Genomic DNA, 15,367 nt, shown 5'->3' on the forward strand with positions numbered 1-15,367 from the left:
AGGGAAACCTTCTAATAAATGCTTAAAGTACTCGGAAAAGATGCAAGCATAGCCCATTATGTACATTCAGTTTCTGGAAAGCAAAGAGCTTTGCTGCACCATCTGATCAGGGTTAGCAAGGGAAGGGAACTGGTGTGCTGCCAGGTACCCCCAACGAGGAGTTTCCACCTCACAAGACAAAAAAGATTTGTCAGCTGAACTTAAAATATATTAATAGCCCAGACAGACTTTTCCTAACGTTACAGTTCAGCTGAATGGTTCTCAGCAAATATCACCGAATGCCAGAAAGTCCCAAAATGGGTCACGGATATTTCTTTATTAGAAATGGCTGGGCACAGTGTGAAACACAAACTGGAAGTGCTCAGAGGCTTTGATTCACGTGCTGGCAACGCAAACTGGGTGCTTTATGTGATCACCACCACAGTGATTCACATTGCCCCACTCCTGAGCGTCACTGATGCTACAGCATGGGCAGCAGAACAGCAGCACGATCCTTGGTCATCAATTCACACAAACTGGTACGGATAGCAACCTGCCTTAAAATGTCATTGTTTTGGTTTGGCCTGGATAAATGCCAGGTGCCCACCAAAACCACTCTATTACTCCCCCTCCTCAATTGGACAGGGGAGAGGAAAGATGATGAAAGGCTCGAGGGTCAAGATAAGGGCAGGGAGAGATCACTCACCAATTACTGTCATGGACAAAACAGACTGGACTTGGGGAGAAAAGGGAGTTTAATTCATCACCAATCAAATCAGAGTAGGACAGTGAGAAATAAATCCAGATCTTAAAACACCTTCCCCCCACCCCTCCCTTCTTTCTGGGCTCAACTTCACTCCCTCCTCCCCCGAAGCGGTGCAGGGGGACGGGGACTGGGGGTTACGATCAGTTCATCACATGCTGTCTCTGCCACTCCTTGTCCTCCTCAGGGGGAGGACTCCTCACACTCTGCCCCTGCTCCAGCGTGAAGGTTCCTCTTCTCGCTGGAGACAGTTCTCCACAAACTTCTCCAATGTGAGTCCTTCCCACAGGCTGCAGCTCTTCAAGAACTGCCCCAGCATGGGTCCCTTCCACAGGGTGCAGTCCTTCAGGAACAGGCTGCTCCAGTATGGGTCCCCCACGGGGTCACAAGCCCTGCCAGCAAACCTGCTCCGGCATGGGCTCCTCTCTCCATGGGTCCGCAGGTCCTGGCACAAGCCTGCTCCGGTGTGGGGCTCCCCATGGGGTCACAGCTTCCTTTAGGCATCCACCTGCTCTGGCATGGGGTCCCTTCCACGGGCTACAGGTGGAGATCTGCTCTACCCTGGACCTCCATGGACTGCAGGGGAACAACCTGCCTCACCATGGTCTTCAGCACGAGCTGCAAGGGAAAACTCTCTGCTCCAGCCTCTCAAGCACCTCCTCCCCCTCCTTCTTCACTGACCTTGGTGTCTGCAGAGTTGTTTCTCTCACATTGCCTCACTCCTCTCTCTCGACTGCTGCTTTCCAGCAGGTTTTTCCCCTTCTTACATATGTTATCACAGAGGCGCTACTACTGTTGCTGATTGGCTTGGCCTTGGCCAGCGGTGGGTCCGTCTTAGAGCCAGCTGGCACTGGCTTTATCAGACATGGGGGAAGCTTCTCGCAGCTTCTCACAGAAGCCACCCATATAGCCCCCTCACTACCAAAACCTTGCCACACAAACCCATAACAGTCGTATTAATGATGTACTGCATTCTGTAATGTCTGGCAGGGTGGCAAAGCAGACCAGCTCTTAAATAGCCCCAGAATGAATCCCAGAAGTAGAGATCGGAGCCCCAAAAGAGTTTACATATACTACCATAGCTTTAACTTCACACAACAGAAATGTAATTAGCAGTAGAGAATCAATAAAGGAGTGGGCTTCTTAGGCGTCAAATAGCTAACTACTGGTCAGCTGCTATCCTGCAAACAATACCAGTGAGCTCAGAAAACATCGGCTAGCTTCAAAAAGGCTGGAACAACATCCAGCCACGGACCACAGCGAAAATAATGCAACAGAGATTCTCATGCTCAAATAATGAACCTGTCCACTATACAATCATGGAACATCTCTTTCAAAATCTGTTACATAGTTGTATGTCTTTAAGCCTTATAGACACTGCAAAGTAGCTCAGAGCTACCAGGACACTTCCAGCGTATGTGCCTTCTGGCAGGCTTACGTTTGGAAAACACAGCATGAAACAAAAATCTGCTGTGCTCCACCATGGCAGGCAAGAGTCCGCGTCTTCTACAGCTAAAAATCTTAACAGTGTATTAAAAAAATGAGTGGAAAGGAAGGCATCATGTTGGCATACAAGGCTACGGGACGAAGTTGATAAGAAGTATTCTGTTAGCTTTCTGCATCCAAAACACAGTAGCATTTGACATTGCTGTTTCTCTCTTCTGTTAAAGAGTTGCAAGCACTTAGTGAAGCTGAACAATTTTTTATGAGCTCCAGGAAATTCTCTGAATTCTTCCACAGTATTCCTGCTCTTGCTTTCTTGAAGGAAATTTCTTTTCTGTCTCTTGATGCTAAGCCCACTTACCAGCACCTTTTCTGTCCAATTTTCTAAGGTATGTTAGAAAAGCAGTTGGAATATGGAATAATTAATGCTTGTAATTTAAGGAAATAGAGACACAAACAAGAAAGACGTACACAGACAATTACAATATTTAAAATGAGATTAAGATCGGTTTACTAGCTGGTGGCATGGGTCATCATAATCAACCATTCAGTAACAAGCTCAGCTCACTTTCATTTTTGAAAAAAAACACCACCAAAACCCCAGACCTATGTTCCAAGAAGTAATTAGGGGGAAAAGAAGGAGAAAAAATAATTACGAAAATTAGTGTCAAAAAAATACATTGCAGGCATCTTTGTCAATTTTTATTCCAAAATACAGCTGATAAATGTCAGACGTTTTTAATAATCACCTATACTGTTTTACCACAAAATCCACACAAGGAGCTTTTAAAGCTGAATAAACTACAGAAATACTGAAAGCAAAGAAGGGAGAGACATTGACTGAGATGCTAGAACAAGTGTCAAAGGAAGAGAACTGAAACAAACCTGCATCAGCACTCAGTTCATCTAGCAGCCCTCTGGTTCTCCAAGACTCTCCCAAGTCTTGATTTCCTAAAGAATTATTGTGCTCCTTAACTACAGCAGCTGCCAACAGATTGTCCACATTTACTACTTCGGCATCTGAATTTGTGTCTGATATATCATAATGAGCTACAACTGGAGGTCCATCTGCAGAAGGAGAGAAAAGCAACAGCTATTAGATATCAGCATACTTCAAAAGACACCTTTAGAAGTACAAATAATTTGTTTAAGGATTAATGCAAGCTCCTACACGAAGCTCTTAAACTATAAATTATATAAATTATTAAACTTCAGTTAATGAACATAGTCTGAGATTAGAGACATTTTGCATACACAGAAAACACAAATGTAAGAAAAACACGTTTATCAATGTATTGGTTATTTCTGTATTATCTTTCACATGAACACATAAACATCTCCGTATCTGACGTTACATTTACAATCTTAAAAGGATAAAACCTTCATTTTTAAATAAAAAATAATAAGTTACAGAACATTAAATTTGGCAAGACAAGATATTTATCTAGAGAATTTTACAAAACTCAAGTGACAGATTACATTACTTCAGGGTTGATGGAATCAAACTAACTTTTTAATATAACTGATCCAGCAACAATAAATTTAACATTAGGCAACTTTCCTTACATAACATTTACCTGTCAAGGACAAATGCCTCCTCTCAGCTACAGCTTCTTGACTCAGAATGGATAAAAGCGGTATGAGTTCTCACTCCCCAAATGGCAGAAGCCAAACTTGCTCTGGGCCAAGACTTCCTCCACAAAAACAAGTATGAAATAGAAAAACAGGTTGGGCCAAAGCTAAGCAGCTTTGCTACCACAATTCTTTAACTCCAAGGAACTTCTGGCAGTTCAGGACATTTTTTTTTATGGGTATGATACGTAAAGGGTATAATTTGTATGGGATAATATAAAATAATAATAAACTAACAATGTCTTTAGGAAGATAGGACCTTCAGAGTTACAAAATGACTAAAGAAATCTTTAAAAGTAACAAAGAATAAAATGAAATGACTTTTCAGGAAAGACTGGTTTCTTTTGGGAGTGTTAAGTGGCTGTTGAAAACAGAAAGAACATAAAGAACTAAAAGTTTCAAATTTAGTTCTCTGAAGTTGTTTCCACTGAAGTTTTTAGGGTGAGGTGTTTTTTTTGTTTTGCCGTTTTTTCTTTAACTTGGTCCCTGTAAACATAATTCAGCCCACTATTTTAAGAAATGCCTATTTTGTGATTAGCAACACACTTCATTAAAGAGCGACGATATTGCTCAAGTCGTACTAAAGATCAGTTTTGAAACAAGGTATGAAGACATTCACAAGACATTTCCGAGCAGACCTGCCTCCAAAACAACAATTTCATAAAATAATATTATATTACAAATTTAAAACAGACCCAACAAAAATAAATGGGTAGTTAAATGCCAGTGTATTAAATACCAAACTGTTCACAACATGAAACGCTGATGATGATGACTGGAAAAGAAGTCCTGATAATTAACTGAAAGGCAATCTTTGCCTTTTAAAAATGGAATTACAAAATAATGGAATACCAAGTTCAAAATTAAGCTAGCTGATGTTCAGTTAATTATTTGTGAAAGCCGATGATTAAATTACATGCAGAAGCTATAACTGGATTGAATGATGAGAGGCATGTTTTCTTTCAGTCCTATCATCAGAGTTCAGAGTGAACATATGTAATGTGACCTATAAAAATAAACAGTTGAGTGCAGAAGATACGAGGGTCAAGTACAATATTGACTATTTGACCATTTTTTCAATATGTTATCTAAAATTTCAGGAGCTATGTACTGTTCCTTCAGGTCTTTGCTTCTCTCGCTTCTTAAGGTCTCCAAAAGCAGAAGCGAAATTTGATTTTAGACGTGTCTACACAAGTAAAATTATATTTGGACAAAAGGCACCAATAGTCTCAAGTCAAAATTGTACCACTCCTACATGTATAAATCATGCAAAAATGTATAATAAATGTATATACATGCAGAGTGATATTCTCATCACCTACCCACAGAAATAACTTGTGTGAAAGTCTTCATCAGTAGGAAATACAAGCATAAACTTGTTATCTGTAGCTCCACTCTTGTATCTTCCACACTTCCAAACAGCACACCTTACAACTTAGCTTAAATTTAGTATACATCAAACAGACAAAAATATTTTCAATATAATTTACATACTGTAATTATATTTGTCAGTGTAATAGCCACCAATTTAACAATCCAGAAAAAACAAGCTGCCTATTTACAAAGCAATCACAGCAGAGATCTATTTTTGCTTTTCTCAGCCTTGCCTTTCAGGATCAGATTTGGAAATGAAAGGCCCCTGACACCAGGGTTATCCATACCTATCACCAGTAAATGAACAACAAGGCCAAGATAATTGCCACGATGCTGCAACAAATCTTAGGATTCCCAGCACATATAAAAGAAGAAATAAGCAATAAATGCCTATGTGTGCTTAAAGAAAACCCAAACCAACCAATAAATAAACCAATATATACGTTGCAGACAATTACAACCACATGAAAGTTGCAGTGAAGGCATATAAAAAAAATTCTCTAAAACTCCTTCATTCCCAAAAGCCTGGTTCATTTTCAGTGCTACAAGGACAGGACAGGAGGGGTTAAATTTGGAAATAAATAATACTTCCCCAGCCAACTACGTGATCATCCGATGATGTGACGCGAAGTGAATGTGTGGTACCAAGAAATAAGGACAACTGGCTTCAGCTAGGAAATAAGTGCAAATATGCTTTCAGGCTGAAAACGTAAAAGGATTAACTACAACCATAGTTGTAACATCATTTTTTCTTTACAATAGAGCCACTCCTCGTAATTACTGACTGTAACAGGATTTCAACAGATAGAAAAACAGGCACCAAAACAAACCATACCAGAATCAAAATTTAATGTAGCACAATTAGGAGGTTCCCTGGTCAGTAATTTAAACAATCTATTCAAGAAAAATTGTGCCATTTGAGAAGCCAAGGTAGCTGGAAGACTTACATTTCCCTGGTGACAAGCTTTAATTCATTTCTAAAGCAATAAATGCTTGAAAAAAACAAGACTGAAAGTTAATAAGTACCAGTAGCAAAATACAGCTGTTGACATTTAATGTTAACAGGGGGAGGGAAAAACTGTTTTTTAAAAAAAGGCAGAGGTCATCACAGGGACAGTATTTCCAAGTGTCCAATTCTCCCTTAATTTACAGAGCTCGTCAAAACTAATTCTGCTTAGGACAACTGAATTGGAGGCCACATGCACAATAATCCAGGTCTACACATATCAACTTCCATTTTAAGCTTGCAATGTAGAAAATTCAGTAATTTCTTAACTGCTAGCCACTCCCATGCTTTTCATAGGGTCACATCTCAACATTCAGTGATCTAAACTGTGTTGCAAGATCCACATTCCTATTATTCCTTAATTCATTATAAGGGCAGCACAAGCAAAAAGGGGGAATCAACCATAAAATTCCAGCTGTAGGATAAAAGCAGTGATCCTATAAGAAGCACTGTACCTTTGTGCTGAAACAGCTGTGTATCACTGCACAGCGGTACTTTATCATAGGAATCAAAAGGTATTAGCTAGCAGAACCCGAATGGGGAATTTAGTCCTTTAAGTCATTATTTCTCTTTAGCTTTCTTAAATGTAGGCATGCAGACTTAGCTTGCCACCTAAACTCCCTCCTACTGTAGCCAGAGAGAAAAACTTCAGGGTCAGGTAATCTCAGCCTGGATACTGCAGCCTGGAGCATCATCTCTCCTCCTTCCCCAGTAAACGGAAAGAGCCGAGACAACCACCTTCAACAAGGCACCCAACTTTCACACTGCTGAAGTCCACCAAAATGAAATCCAGCCTTAGGAATGGGATTTAAACTTCACTATATTTTCTCTAAAAGTAGCGGAAAAAGACTGAAATCTCCTGGGGACTACCCTGATTGAAATAGTTTGAAAATCAAAAGCCTAATTTTGGCAGTCTGAATCACCCTCTGGAGTCATCAGTGTCTTTGCAATAAGGAGATACGGAGCCTTACTTAGGTGTGAATTTCATCCTAAGCTTTAAAACAGACAGAACAGGTACAATAATAATAGCAATAATAATTACAGCACTTTATTCTTACAAAAAGCTTTCCATTAGTAGATGTCAGAGCTCCAAGGTGGTTATTAACCTCCTTATGCCTATGGGGGAAACTGAGGCAAGCAGAGATTTACAGCATGCTCAAGGGTAACAAGCAGAGGAGCTCAGCTTTGCTGAAAACAACATTCCCCTCAAATTACTGAGCTATTTTTAACTGGTAAATTATGGAGGAGTTTAAAAATAGCGTTTAGGAATGCTTACGTGAAACATGCAAAAATCTAAAAAGGCAACAGTCACCCAGATACTTGCAAGCCCAAGGAGATAGGGCTTCTTCCAGCCTCACCTCTGCATCTTCACTGTGAATATGAGTACTGCTTTGTCTCCATCTCAGTAGTCTAAACTAAATTGCATTTCTTTTTATATAACAAGAGAGAATACTGAGACATTTTAAAATAATAAAAGATCTAAGAATGCTCTCACGTTTTCACTTGACACTTAAATTTAAGAGATAACTCCATTTACTTCAAGATTAAGCAAAACATAGAATGGACTTTAATACCTACATAAATTTTAAGATCAAATGATCATTACAGTAATTGAAATAATCATATTTTGTGTGCCAAAACCTAGAAGATTCATCTTAACTGACCTGCCAAAATAGTTTTACAGTAGACACATCAGTAATTTTGATCCAAACAGAAAGGCTTCATATACAAAACTACAGGCTGAAGTGACAGTATTTTTGGTTTAGATAAACAATACAAACCTGGTATTATTTAAGACATGATCCAGAGCTGTGGTTTCACAAAGTATGTGCAGTTCAAATGGCATAAACTAGCTGAACCCTAAAACAGTTCCCAAAGGGGGATGGAGGGCAGGAGAGCTGTGCTTTTTAAATGTTGTTTAGCAACATGCAACGCTTCATTACTATTTATATTTATTTATTTCTTTCAGGTTACAGTAGTTACATTTCACAATTTACAGGGTTAGGCAAAGGGTTAGGCAAAGAATACATTGTACATACAATAAAAAACAATAGTAGTGTAACAACATTCTCTCTAAAATCATCAAGTGAACAAAAAGTTATCAATGAATCCACTTTCCTCACATTTTCCTTCATTTCACACAGTAAAGCTTTTGTGTTTGTTTTTTTTAACATAATAATAAAATACTAAAATCAAAACAACATGACCAAATGAGTATCTGTTCTCAGACTGGATCATTTTTAATATATCACATCAAAAGAGATCTCAAAAATTCAAGTCTTGCTGATCAACATTCATTCTTTTCAGGCTTTTTGATGACTAGTTGGAAAGTATCTTGGATTTGTTTTACAAAATCATATATTAAGTCATAATAAAGTCATCTTCATTGTGCGTTAAGCAAAGGCAGATGGAACACGACTGTGTATTGAAAATATCAGGAAGTGGCGTGCACTTTATATCTCACAATAGGATTTTTCACTGATGCCACCTAATGATTCATTAATTATGTAAGCAGATATATTAGCCAGATCTCTTCCCCAGTTTTACTTGAAAAAGTGTATCAGGAGGGTTTGGGAAACCATCACACCCTACTCCTACATAGCTATGAAAGTTTTTTAAAAAAAATCCCTATGTAAATACAACTTACATTAGGAAAAGGCAGGCAAACACACACCCCACGCGCACCCCTCCAAAAACCATCACATTTTTGCAAGTACAAACTGCATCTTCCCCTGGAAGGACCAGTACAGTCTTGATGCAAAACTTTCAATGGTCCGGACTGATCCCCTGCTCAATCAGCCTGCAAGATTTAATGGAGCGCTTGAAATCGCTTCTAACTTAATAAGCCTATTTTCCATGTGCCTTCATTTTGCTGATCTAATGCTACGAGACTAAGAAAATTTGTGAGAAAGACCGATTTCTAGCTTGATGTTTTGCAAGGTACTGTCCGTCTCCATCAATCAGCCTGAGTATTTCAGCTTCTACAGTACAAATTGCACAGCGCATTTGTTCTAATGCTTCCAAACGTAACTGCAGTGGTCACAGTGCAGACCCTGATTATCTTAAAAGCATCTACACAGTGGGCCTGATTTGCACACATTCATCAGGCAAAGACTCCCCTTGAAGTCAGCTAAAGGATTCTCTGACCAAAAACTGCAGAATAAGTTCAATTTCTAATGAGGTGAAATGCTAGCCCCATTGAAATTAGAAATTTTCTACTGATTTTAATGGGGCTAGGATTTAATTTCTTAATGCCCTCAAAAAATTACTTTAAAAAAAAAAAAGAGATTTACAGTACATTGTTACAGGAAGAGACAAAATATATTAACAAGAGAAATCAGTGATAATAAATACATTTCAATTTTTAAAATAACTGCCAAATATAATCCTATTTCATTGAAGTTAAGATTGGTTCTCCAGTCTCTAGCAGCTCAGATAAAATAACCTAACAATCCTGCAGAAGCACTAAAAGACACTGTGAACTTCAAAAAAAAGAGATGTATATTTCTGCCTGAATTATTTTGTCCTGATACTGTTAAAAATAACACTGAAGAGCAGTATATCTGAAAGGTTTAAGGTGTTTTTTTTTCCCTGCTCAGTTATTTCTTGCAATAGAAACACTGATAAAGTTTCACTGCCTTTATGTTAATTTATATTGTATATTACCTCCCCCCCCCCAAAATAAAACACTTTCCTTACCAAATCCCACGCAAGGGAGGGAAGCAGCACAAATGCCTGGGGAAGAACCTGCAGCTGAGCCTGCAAGAAACACTGCATTTTTCAAATTCCTAATACAAAGCAAGAAGAGAGATGCTCCTGTTTAATTGCACAGCCTGCCAAATCCTTCACCAGGTAGGTTATACCACACCTGAACAACAGAAAGGTAGGGTTCCCCTCTCAGCTCCTAGAAGGAGCAACACACTTCTTCATGTGGAAAACAAGCTAATGGACAAGATATTCAGCTGTGTAAATCACTGCACACTTTTCATTTCAAAGGAGCTGATTTATGACAGCTGAAAATCTGGCTCCAGTTTTGAGGCAGTGAAAAGAACAACCAAATAAAATAATATCCATTGGTCTTGAGGGAATATGAACTATTCCCTCAGTCTTATGGATGTCTTAGAATAATTTTATCCTAGAAAGAATACAGCTTTAAAGTCTGCATGCTCAACCGCTATAATCCTCTGCTTGTTCTTTCACATTCATAGCTACTTACACTGAAAAAAGTTAACATAAACAGATAAAAATGTTTGAAAGTTTTTAATTTTTGCCTATAGTAACCAAATAAAAATTTTAATCATTTAATACACTGAATTATTTCAAATTTTTTTTTTAAAGATTACCTAACCAAGACATTGAAAGTTGGCAGAAATGTCACTGGCTAAATCCCTAACAAAGTTACTATCCGTTTATGAGATCAGTATGTAAAAGTCTGTTTCATTCAGAGCTAAATAAGTTCAGCTGATCTTCTTACACAATTTGTTTTGAAATACCTAATTGCTCCATATACGCTATTTTATAAAAAAAAATGTTAAGGGCATGCTTACAGACATACTGAGTTAAGTGACTCTTGCACATTAAAATAAACCAGTCACTGCAAAAAGCTGCTTCTGCATGCATGGGAACACTTGTAAAGTTGTCATGCTTTAAAATATGCTGCTCTTATCGTCATAAAGGTGTGTGTATATATATCTCTCAAATCTATGAACACCAGAAATATCCAATTTTTTTTTTTTGCATCAGCAACTAATCTTTCCTGAACGATCTTAAATTTTAAGCAGATGAGGACAAGTTTATTTTAAACTGCAATCAAACATAAAATAACTCATTCAACTTTTACCTGAAATGCACACAGACGAGGGAGTTTTTTTACAAGTTCATATCAAAAATCTTTGTATCAAAATTATGCATGAAGGTGATCCGTAAAGAATTTATTCCAGTACTTAAAAATTACCTCCTGCATAGTCTTTCAAACAGTTACTCTGAAAATAACACAGCTCTAACACTTTTTTTAATGAAGGCATCACATACTTAAAAAATAGGAAGCCTAGACCAAGAATAATGTTAAAACACTCATGTTAGTGTTATATTGATAACAAAAAGCATTTATTGAGTTCCTGTTACAGGTTTGATCCAACCCCCCTTATAAATTGATGGAAAAACTCCCACTGACTTCGGGGGGGGGGGGGGGGGGGAACAAAAAAACAGACCTACAGAAGATACAGGGGTTAGTTCCAACAGGAAGAAAAGGAATTACACTAAAATAATCATGGGGAAAAAAGTGACTGTGGTTTAAAAAGCAAAATAACAGAACTAAAGGAGACCTATAATGTTGTCTTTACTTAAACTATGTCTATGCAAAGACTTTCAATTTCCATTATTAGAATTTTGATTAATTTGCATTAGAAACTTTTAGCAAGTTCTAACTGATGATAAATATACATTTTTGGTAGCTACAGATAAGTTACTTCACATGAAGAAAGGTCTTAATGGAGAGGTGACCAAAAAAATCCCTGTGTGTAGTGATAATAGCAAGAATTAAATAGAGATTTCTAATATACAGTTTAAATTAATCCTACTTTAAACATCACAGTTTCAAGCCTGCCTATTCAGGATAACTATCAGTATAAAAAAATCCACACAATAGCAAGATATTGTATTATTTAAACTAAACTAATGTTCTGGCATTCCCCATCACAAGTAAATCATGATTTCAGTGGCATTCAGATGCGGTTCAGAAGGAGCTCTTGCTGTCTGACCCAGACCAGCAGCCCATCCCTTCGAACCACCACAGTGTTTACTAATCTGACTGTCAAGCCTTCCTCTAAATTCCTGTGCCAAGGATCAATCCATCCACCAACAGCTGCTTATCTGAGGGCCGACACAACTATTTTTACTCCAGCACGAAGGATGCGGTTTGGTCGTATATACAGAAGGAAGCAGCAGTGCTTCATGTGCACTGGGCATGCATGAACATGCAGTTGGGTGCGATTCATCTCACCTAACTTTAGCTAAAAATTATCTGTTCTAAATTGTTTATAAGGGAGGTTTAGACAACTCATGGAAGACAGACGCTGCCAGGAGGTATCCTCTGTAGGCGCTTCTCTCTTCCCATTGACTCAGAAGGAGATCCACTGAACAGCAAACCAGACACCTAAAATTAGAGGAGATGACTTCCACCCAAACTGAACACATATATATGTATACATGTGCATATTTGTGCACACAATATAAGACAGCTGCTTCCATAAATATGCCATGTGCAACACAGCAGTGACATTAATAAAAACTCTGGAGAGAAAATAAACTACTAAATGAGAGAAAAAAATCAGTTGTGCACATTTGTTCTATATAGCTAAATCTTCAGGGTAAGCTTATTTATTACTTCTGCCTAGAAAGGAAGAAGAAAACCTAATGTGTGACATGTTCAAGCTGCAAAACTTGGGAGTAAAGAGATAGTTAAGGAAATGTTATGGGTCTGTATGTAATCTGGTACTCTAGGGTACTTTACATCTTTTATATAAGGAAATAAGTTTTATATTTAATGTTTTAACATGAAAAAGAGCATTTGGATGAATACTCTGAATGCTCCTACTGTAACAAACATAGCTCTACTGATTTTGGGGTATCTAAACAGGGATTCTAAGTTATATTTTCCCAAGTTTGGTGATGAAAGCTTAGGGTGGTTCCCCTCACACCTTTAAAGGTGGTTGTATGTGTGTGCTGGCACATGCACGTAGGTATACTGTGGGGTTTTTTAAACTACATATGTTATCTATAAATTAAAAAAAGAATGCCATGGTAATAAAACCCAAAAGAGGAAAAAACAAAACAAACATATGAAGAGAAAAGCAAACCTTTTTTTTAGCATAATCAAAAATAACATTGAGATTGCAAAGATCAGATTTTTTTTAAGTTTATGATTAATTCAGGTCAGGCTCCGCAATATTCCCATTCTCTGGAAAGACAGGTGGAAAATTGTTATTAAAAGTCACTGGAAACTCCAGCGTAGCATCGATATTTTGATAACCTACGTAAGAATTACACAACTGCTGTGGAAGTACTTGGCTATCAGGCATCTGTATGAAAGCTCCTGACTGCGTGGTAGGGGGGATTCTTTGGCCAACTAGTTGAATTTTAGGTTCCCTGGGCTCCAGTTGTTGCTTGCTTTCTTCATCCGTGTCAAGACGGGTTAACTTTTCTATCCACACACGAAATTTCTCCTCTGTCTGCCTCTGCATCTCAGCAAAGCAGTTCATGGCCTCTTCCAGGACACTGCCTATGCAGTTCCTATCCCACACGGTGCCCCTGTCAAGCAATCCTGGGATTTCCCTGGTCGCTCCTCCAGATCGCCCAGCACGACTGAAGCCAGCTTTAAAGACATTGAGGCCATTTGATAAGACATCGTTAAGTAAGAAGATAACACTGTTTATTAAGGCATGTTAACTCAGGAAAACAAACTTTTCTAATTGTGTTCCTTGGATATGACAATGGGCAAGGAATTAGCAAATATTAACCAACAGTATTACCATAAAAAAAATGTTTACACTCACTGAGGTTATAATAGAAAGTTTGGCTTCAAAATTATTTTTATTCGAGAATTCTCAGACAATTCTGTCACAAAGGTTTCTTTTTTTTTAATCAATAAACCAAATTAGTCCAATTCCCTTGCAATTTGTTTTGAATTCAACTGAAGGTGTCAAAACCATTATACAATAACATGTTTAGTTCTGTTAAGCTGCGATCCAAAATATTACTGTTTAACTGATAAACCTGAATAGCTATGCATATTTTACTTACACACTTGAACCCTTTTATAATGGACTGTTAAACATGGACAAAATTGTACACAAGATAAGAGATAAAGGCTGATATAGCGATTGCAGCATCTAAAGTAGCCAAGCCCAAAGCTCTTGGTCTAATTTTGGAAAATACACTAAACACCAATGAAGAGAACACACAACACGAACACACAAATATGAAAAGATATGTGAATGCTGTGCTAATAAACGAAGGTGAAAGCCCCCTCTGCTCAGTCTGATGGGCACAGCTACATCTACACAACATGTAGGAGCAATCAACCTCGCACCAACTGGAAGCGTGCCCTCCATCGCATGAGCCACCGGCTAGGCAGTATTTCCAGCGCTAATTCTAGGCAAGGCAGACAACGGACAGGGCATAGCTGGAAGGACATTGTTCTCCTTCCTTCTATCCATCAAAAAGATGGTTAAAATGATTGGCTTTGGGATTCTCAGGAAGAACTTTAGCAGCGAGAAGGCGTCCTCATTATCTTACTCTGCATATCAACATGAAAAGGCAGTAGTATCTATATTTTTAAGTTTAGAGTTCCCTCAGGAATCCTCTAGGAAGCAATAAAACCCCAAGAAAACGAGGCTCTATACCTGTTTGAGGAACATTAAACAATGTCTGCATGCTGTCCGAACACACAAACATTACCTAAGGTAACTCCAAAACAAGACAAACATCACATTAAACTACACAAAGCAGCTATAGAACCTGACAATTTCATATGTAAATGTGAAACTTGTGGAATCCTCTAGCTTAAGAATAATAGAAAATATATTAAGAATGCGAGAAATCATTGCACTACCTAAGCAAATATTTACTAATAAAAACGTAAGGCACTAAATCTTTATTAGGATTTCACTGTGTACATGAAATTACAGTATTACTTAAACAATGCATTTTTTTTAGGAGCTATTTAAATGAGGGATACATAAGTCCTTCAGTAACTGCTAAACAAAGTCTAGGATTATTCTCTTATTTCCAAGCAGCAGCAACACTACCCGTCGGGGGCCAAAAGTGTTCTATTAAAAACCCTACTTTTTAAGTCTTCTCTCCCATCTGTTTACCTATCAGACAGGCTGGAAATTCAGAATTCGGGTCCTCTGCTCAAAAATAAATTACTTTACAGCAACTAATTTACTTTCCTCCGACTGCATTTTAACTAAAAGTAAGCAAAATGGTACCTTTTTCCTAAAACGTGGTTCCTTTTGTATATTATATGTCTTTTTTCTCCCTGAAAAAAAAATATTCTTCTGTTCATATACTCCTAGTGTTGAACATCCAGCATGATTCCGTTTATTAGTCTTTAGTCAGGGATCTTATCCCAAGATCAAGTCACTAAACAGCAGTCTTTCTGACTTCCC

The 15,367-nt window shown here is 38.0% G+C and overlaps 1 protein-coding gene across 5 annotated transcripts in view; it reads right to left on the reverse strand.

The window, feature by feature from the left end:
• The window catches only part of LOC142365620 (protein ARK2N-like), a 69,749-nt gene that overhangs the window by 14,683 nt on the left and 39,699 nt on the right, over nt 1–15,367 (reverse strand). For 3 of the 5 annotated variants that reach the window (XM_075446575.1, XM_075446576.1, XM_075446577.1), the window contains one exon: nt 3,071–3,253. In XM_075446575.1, coding sequence (XP_075302690.1) covers nt 3,071–3,253 — 183 coding nt within the window. Of the gene's footprint in view, nt 1–3,070; nt 3,254–7,891; nt 13,570–15,036; nt 15,038–15,187; nt 15,238–15,367 lie in introns of those variants that run through there. The other 2 variants (XM_075446579.1, XM_075446578.1) reach the window with 2 other exon arrangements.

Source organism: Opisthocomus hoazin, chromosome W, assembly GCF_030867145.1.
Source record: "Opisthocomus hoazin isolate bOpiHoa1 chromosome W, bOpiHoa1.hap1, whole genome shotgun sequence".
Taxonomy (NCBI): Eukaryota; Metazoa; Chordata; class Aves; order Opisthocomiformes; family Opisthocomidae; genus Opisthocomus; species Opisthocomus hoazin.